At 31.9% G+C, this 6,587-nt stretch overlaps 1 protein-coding gene across 1 annotated transcript; it reads left to right on the top strand.

Moving 5' to 3' along the window:
- Positions 1-2,277: 2,277 nt before the first annotated feature.
- Positions 2,278-3,939, top strand: RpL23A (ribosomal protein L23A). The gene is made up of 4 exons (XM_065514852.1): positions 2,278-2,403; positions 2,798-3,192; positions 3,251-3,378; positions 3,583-3,939. The coding sequence occupies exons 1-4, from the start codon at positions 2,373-2,375 to the stop codon at positions 3,842-3,844; spliced, it is 816 nt and encodes a 271-aa protein (XP_065370924.1). The 5' UTR covers positions 2,278-2,372; the 3' UTR covers positions 3,845-3,939.
- The last annotated feature ends 2,648 nt before the right edge of the window (positions 3,940-6,587 follow it).

Raw genomic sequence — 6,587 nt, 5'->3', positions numbered from 1 at the left:
CGAAATAAAGAGCGACTTCGAGAATTCGCAAACAGATATAAAAACCAAGAAAATTGTTTTGGAATAATGTGCTGTTTACGGACGAAAGCAAGTTTGAGATTTTCGGAAGTAAAAAAAGGAGTAAAATTTGGAGAAGCAAAAAGAGTTCGACCAAAAAATGTACTATCCACCGTAAAGCATGGTGGTGGTTAGGTGATGGTGTGGGGGTGTATGGCGACAAGTGGCATGAGAAAACTCATATTTATTGATAGTTTGATGAGCAAAACCGATTACCTAAACATTCTTATAGAAAATATGGAACCCATCATTAGAAAATTAAATCTAGACCGAACCTGGATCTCCCAACAGGACAACTATCCGAAGCATACTTCTTAACTTGTTAAAGAATGGTTATTGTATCATACACCGAAACAACTGGAACAACCCCCACAGTCACCGAACATTAATCCCATTGAACATCTGTGGTAGCATTTGGACAGACAGATCAGAAAATGAAATATTACCAGCAATGACTCTCTACACGAAATCCTGCAGGAAGAGTGGTTCAACATCCCAACATCGGTGACATCAAAATTGGTAGAAACAATGCCAAGGAGGCTTGAAACTGTTTTAAAACCCAAAAGATGTCAAATAAAATACTAAACACGTTTTTTCTTCTAATTTCCCTAAACTGTACACTTTCTTTTGACGCGTTAAAAATGGAGTATTTTTGGTTTTGTTGTTACTGTTTTTATTGCAAGAGAACAATTAAATGTTTTGTTAAATATACTAGAACTGGAGAAGAAATAGTTTTTTAATATGTAAATAAAATGTTTTAAATGTAAAAACAAGTTGTACACTTTCTTTAGACGCTGACTGTATGTATGTACATTGCCCACTTTCAGCGTACAGCATCCTAAATTTATCAAGAACACTTTTAAAAATTGTAGAAGTTACAAACGAAACAAAACACCAAAAAACAACAACAACGACAAACGAAACAAAACACCAAAAGAAAAAACAAAATACGCAAGGCAATGAAACCAACACACATCCAAACATACGTTTAATTGTATAAAAAACAACAACAACGCCAAAAGAAACAAAACACAAAAAAAACAAAATACGCAAAGCATGCACATCCAAACATACGTTTTGTTGCTTTTTTGTCAAAACAAAACCACATACGCAAAGCAAAAAAACCAACACACAACCAAACATACGTTTAGTTGTATAAAAAACAACAACAACGCCAAAAGAAACGAAACATGCGAAATAATAAAAGTTGTACCAAGGTGCATTTAATAAGGTGCCATCGGCAGCACAGCTGATTATAGATATAGCACGCACAAATGTCAAACTACATATATAAAAAATATTCGCCCGTATGTCAAACTCTATATATAAAAAATAAGTGAATTCGCCTGTATTTATTTCAATTCGCCACTGCTGTCACCTTGTTAAATACGCCTTGAGTTGTACTCTGTTTATATTGTGGAAAACATATGAAATAATCTGGCAACCTTATTTTTCCACACGAAATAACATACGCAGCACTTCTTTCGCACGAAATTAAAAGCAACAGCGAGCTGTCAAGCTGCATATAAAATTTTTCGCATGAAAAAGGCTTATGAATAAAAATTATTAATAAAACAAATCCTTCAAATATGACTAGTACCGGAACAGATCAAGAGATATAGATGGACATTCCACATAGGAGCATTCAAATTCATAGGGTTAGATAGTTATTGTTTCCCACATCAATTTTAAGTATTTTTATAAGATCTAAACATTAATGTCTCCTTTTTAACATTAAATAAAGATAAATTAAATAAAAAATCAATTTTTTATCAATAGCATATAAAAATTGTTAATTTAACTAAACAGATATTTTATTACAAAGATAATTTACCAAAAATAAAATAATAAATTTGCTTTGGTATCATTTGTAATTTTTAAAAGTTTATAAAGAAGTTTAGCAAACTTTTTTGTTGATTTTTCGAACAAGGAAATCAACTAAAATTTTAGACATATTTACTAAATAACTTTGTAAATGCCATTCTACCCTTGCGCTTAGTTGATTTTATACTATATTTTTAGGCTATGTAACCTATAGAGATTTTTGTGTTTAATATTTAATCTAAGTTATATGTTTCTCTGTAGATGTTACTCAATGGGCAGTTTTAATATATGAAATATTTAATAACATAATACAAAACTACTACATTTAAAATGCAACTCTGCAACTTTACATCAAATTACGAACAAATTTATTTATTTTCAGAACATTTCCTAAAAATCGCCATATTTTCGATAATGATTTTCGAACAACGAACTTCCGCCCGATTGAAAAAGACAAAAAATTTTCCTTTTCATTTCTTTTTTTCGTAGAAATGCCACCTAAAAAGCCAACCGAAAAATCCGGTAAGAATTTTTAAGGAATTGTTTGTGAAAAAAATTTAAAAACTTAACAAACAAAAGTGGTAAAGCGGTATAATCCAAATAATAAATAAATAAACATGTTTAATAGTGGAATTTTGACAGAAATTAAAAATGGAAAAAAATACAAAACATGCTGCAATCATATAAACACGAGGTCGTATATAATAGTGCATAAATAATGGAACAAATATGAAATCGTTTAAAAAGGCTTATATTTTGATAAAACATATTAAATCATAGAGAAAGACAAAACAAACATTTTAATCGCAGAGGTTGCACATTTTTAGAAGTTTATAAACATAACCTCACTTAGTTATTGTGTGTGTATGCATATAAACGAATGTTTATTGATCATAATTTGTATTTAATTTTCTAGCTGCCAAGCCTGGTGATAAAAAGCCAGAGAAGAAAGCTTCGGCTACTACTTCTGCCGCTGGTGGCAAAAAGGATACCGCAGCCAAGCCCGCTTCTGCTGCTAAGAAACCTGCTGTAGTTAAGAAAACTGCTGCAGCCGCTACTAAGAAACATGTAGCCAAGAAGGCTGCTCCTACCAAGAAGGTTGCTTCTAAGTCCAAGCCAAAAACAAAGGATGCCAAAAAGAAGGTTGCTGCTGGCAAAAAGCCACAATCTATCTTGGCTAAATTATCCGCTAAGGCCCGTGCTGCTGCTAAAGGCAAGAAGGTTGCCAACAAACCTGGATCCAAGGTACAAAAGGGTACCTCTAAGGCCAAGGCTGTAGCTTTGTTGAAGGCCAAGAAGGCTCAAACCAAGGTAAGTGTTGGACAATTTAAAAGTAAAGTTCGAGTAATATATATAAAAATGCTTTTAGATCGTTAAGGGTGCATTTGGTACTCGTGTACGTAAAGTACGCACTAATGTACATTTCCGTAGACCCAAGACCTTGAAGTTGCCCCGCAACCCCAAGTACCCCAGAAAATCTGTACCAAACAGAAATCGGTAAGTTTTTATCTGATTTTATGTTTATATTTATTTTAAAATAATTGTACCATTTATTGGACTAAATGTATAGTGGCCGCCAATAAATGTTAATGCAAATAATTAACAATTTAAGGATAATGATGTCTCTTAATCTTAGAAAAATTGAATGCTTAAAAAATGTTTTTAAAAATTTCCCAATGACTACAAAATTCTGTTTTTCAGCATGGACGCTTACAATATCATCAAATACCCATTGACCACTGAAGCTGCCATGAAGAAGATTGAAGACAACAATACTTTGGTATTCTTGACACACTTGCGTGCTAACAAGAACCACGTGCGTGCTGCTGTCCGCAAGCTCTACGATATTAAAGTAGCCAAAGTTAATATTTTGATCAGACCCGATGGCCAAAAGAAGGCTTATGTTCGTTTGGCTCGTGACTATGATGCGTTGGATATTGCCAATAAGATTGGCATCATATAAATTGTCAAATTCACGGAGTCTTGTACTTTGTTTCTTTTTTATAGAAATATAGACGTAAATTAAAAAACTAAAAAAATTGTATTTCTTAAAAAAATGCAAATTAATTTCAGAACATTCTTTTGTCACTTCTCAACCAACAACTAAATAGTTTTTGTAGGTTATGGTGGTAGGGCCGTTTTCTTTTATTTTCTTTTTAGGTACATTTTACATAATTTAATTCATATTTGTAAAAGCAGTCTTAAAAAGGTAATATGGTTTTTATATCCAAACTTGTGATATAAAAACTTGAATTTGTATATACACTTCTAAAATGCAAAGGGCTTTGAATAAACTTTCTATAATTTTACAGGAAAATATGAACATGTAATAAATACATGATAGTTAAGTGTAAATTTGTTTAAATTTTTTTAAATATTCAGTTATAAATCTATTATACGTGCGTAAAATTATAGAAATAGTTACCACCTTTTGCATTTCGATGACAATTTTTACATACATATACAGCCCAATTATGAATTAAAAATTCCGCGGGAGTTTGTTCCCCGGGAGTTTTTTCCCATTGAATTTGAATAGGAAAAATGAGAAATGGGAGAAAACTCCCGCGGAATTTTTATTCATAATTGGGCTGATAGCCAAATTCACAATCTTGTGCAAATAGTCTTCATCGTTGTATATGCATTGCATTTTTTACTTTACACTGACAAAATTTACAGAATACACCATTGCATAAATTTGCAATAAAAATGCACAAGATTGTGAATACCGCTAATATATAAACTTATTTTAGCATGTTTCAGTTAATTTGTATTTTTAGACCCAAAATAAGAATTTTATTTTCTAAATTTCATGTAAGCTCAAGGACTGGAAATGTAGAAACCGCTGGATTGTTTTAAGGTAATTTTTGAATAAAAATATTTGTTTGATAAACAAACTAATCAAAAAAGTTGTAAGAATTTAAAATAAAAGTCAAATATAAATGTTTAAACCATAGATAAATTTACACATAGAGTGGAAACTATAAAAAAAAAACATTACTCAAAATAATCACATATACAGTGTTGGAAAAAATAATAGGAACGAATGCTTTTTTTTCAAACTTTTTAAGTATGTTAGTCAAATTTAGTTTTGTTTAAAAAAATGTATATGCAGTTTTGTTTATCAGACATACAGCATAAGAAAAAACATAATCATTCCTATTTTCATTTATATTTTAATACATTATACGACTAACAATGTATTGAGTCAATATTTTTACTGGAAAAAATAATAGAAACGCGTAAAAGGATTCAACTTTTCGAGGCACATATTTATATTTTTTGTTAAAAAACTATCTTATCTTAATATTTAGTTGCTCTACCTTTGTTTTTCACAACTTTATTGCATCTGCAGTTCATGGAATCAACCAATTTCTATGCAAACGTCCATGTCAATGTCAAACCACTCTTCCTGGATTAGTTCCCATAATTCGTGCTTATTTTTCGGACTGAAACCCTCTAGCTTCTTCTTGAGCACTCCCCAAATGTGTTCCATTGGGTTAAGGTCCGGTGACTGCGAAGGCCATTCCATAAGAGGTACTTTGTTGACAGCAAACCAGTATTTTGCCAATTGTGAGTAGTGCTTCTGACTATTGTCCTGCTGAAACTCCCATCTGAAGGGCATCCCTTCCTCAAAAAAAAAAATGGAAGCATTAAGATTTGCAATATATTTACGTAGTCCTGGATGCATATTTCGTTCTTTATCCAATATACTGGACCGACACCAGAAGAGGAGAAACAGCCTCATATCATGTGGATCCACCGCCATCATGATATGGGGTGTTTACGTTCTTCTTGGGCTGTGGTCATACGAAACAAAGATAAATTTGTTTGGATCCGATGGGAAATATTTAAATTTTTTAATGTAAACTATTTTTTTAAGTAGAAATTTATAACCGATTATGGCCAATAGGCTAGGTTGTTGAAAATAAATAATAATAAAAAAAAAAAAAAAAATATTATGTTAGGCGCCCAGACAATAAGGCATATGATCCAAAATACACCAAGAAGACCGTAAAACAAGGCGGTGGATCCACAATACATTGCAAATCTTAATGCTTCCATTTTCTGAGGAAGGGATGCCCTTCAGATGGGAGTTTCAGCAGGACAATAGTCAGAAGCACTCCTCAAAATTGGCAAAATACTGCTTTGCTGTCAACAAAGTACCTCTTATGGAATGGCCTTCGCAGTCACCGGACCTTAACCCAATGGAACACCTTTGGGGAGTGCTCAAGAGGCAGCTAGAGGGTTTCAGTCCGAAAAATAAGCACGAATTATGGGAACAAATCCAGGAAGAGTGATTTGACATTGACAAGGACGTTTGCATAGAAATTGGTTGATTCCACGAGCTGCAGATGCAATAAAGTTGTGAAAAACAAAGGTAGAGCAACTAAAATATTAAGATAAGATATTTTTTTAACAAAAAATATAAAGATGTGCCTCGAAAAGTTGAATCCTTTTACGCGTTTTTCCAGTAAAAATATTGACTCAATACATTGTTAGTCGTATAATGTATTAAAATATAAATGAAAATAGGAATGATTATGTTTTTTCTTATGCTGTATGTCTGTTAAACAAAACAGCATATACATTTTTTTAAACAAAACTAAATTTGACTAACATACTTAAAAAGTTTGAAAAAAAGCCTTCGTTCCTATTATTTTTTCCAACACTGTATGTGTTGTTTTTGTTTTTATGTGTATTTATTA

The sequence above is a fragment of the Calliphora vicina genome, unplaced genomic scaffold (assembly GCF_958450345.1).
Source record: "Calliphora vicina unplaced genomic scaffold, idCalVici1.1 scaffold_21, whole genome shotgun sequence".
NCBI lineage: Eukaryota > Metazoa > Arthropoda > Insecta > Diptera > Calliphoridae > Calliphora > Calliphora vicina.
Note: the sequence above shows the minus strand (reverse complement) of the source record. Positions and strands in the feature narration are given on the sequence as shown.

Bases quoted from the DNA above. Each gene is read 5' to 3' on its own strand.
- RpL23A (XM_065514852.1), top strand. From the start codon at position 2,373: ATGCCACCTAAAAAGCCAACCGAAAAATCCG. The intron at 3,193-3,250 runs GTAAGTGTTGGA...AAATGCTTTTAG, and splicing joins CCAAGAAGGCTCAAACCAAG to ATCGTTAAGGGTGCATTTGG. The intron at 3,379-3,582 runs GTAAGTTTTTAT...TCTGTTTTTCAG, and splicing joins TCTGTACCAAACAGAAATCG to CATGGACGCTTACAATATCA.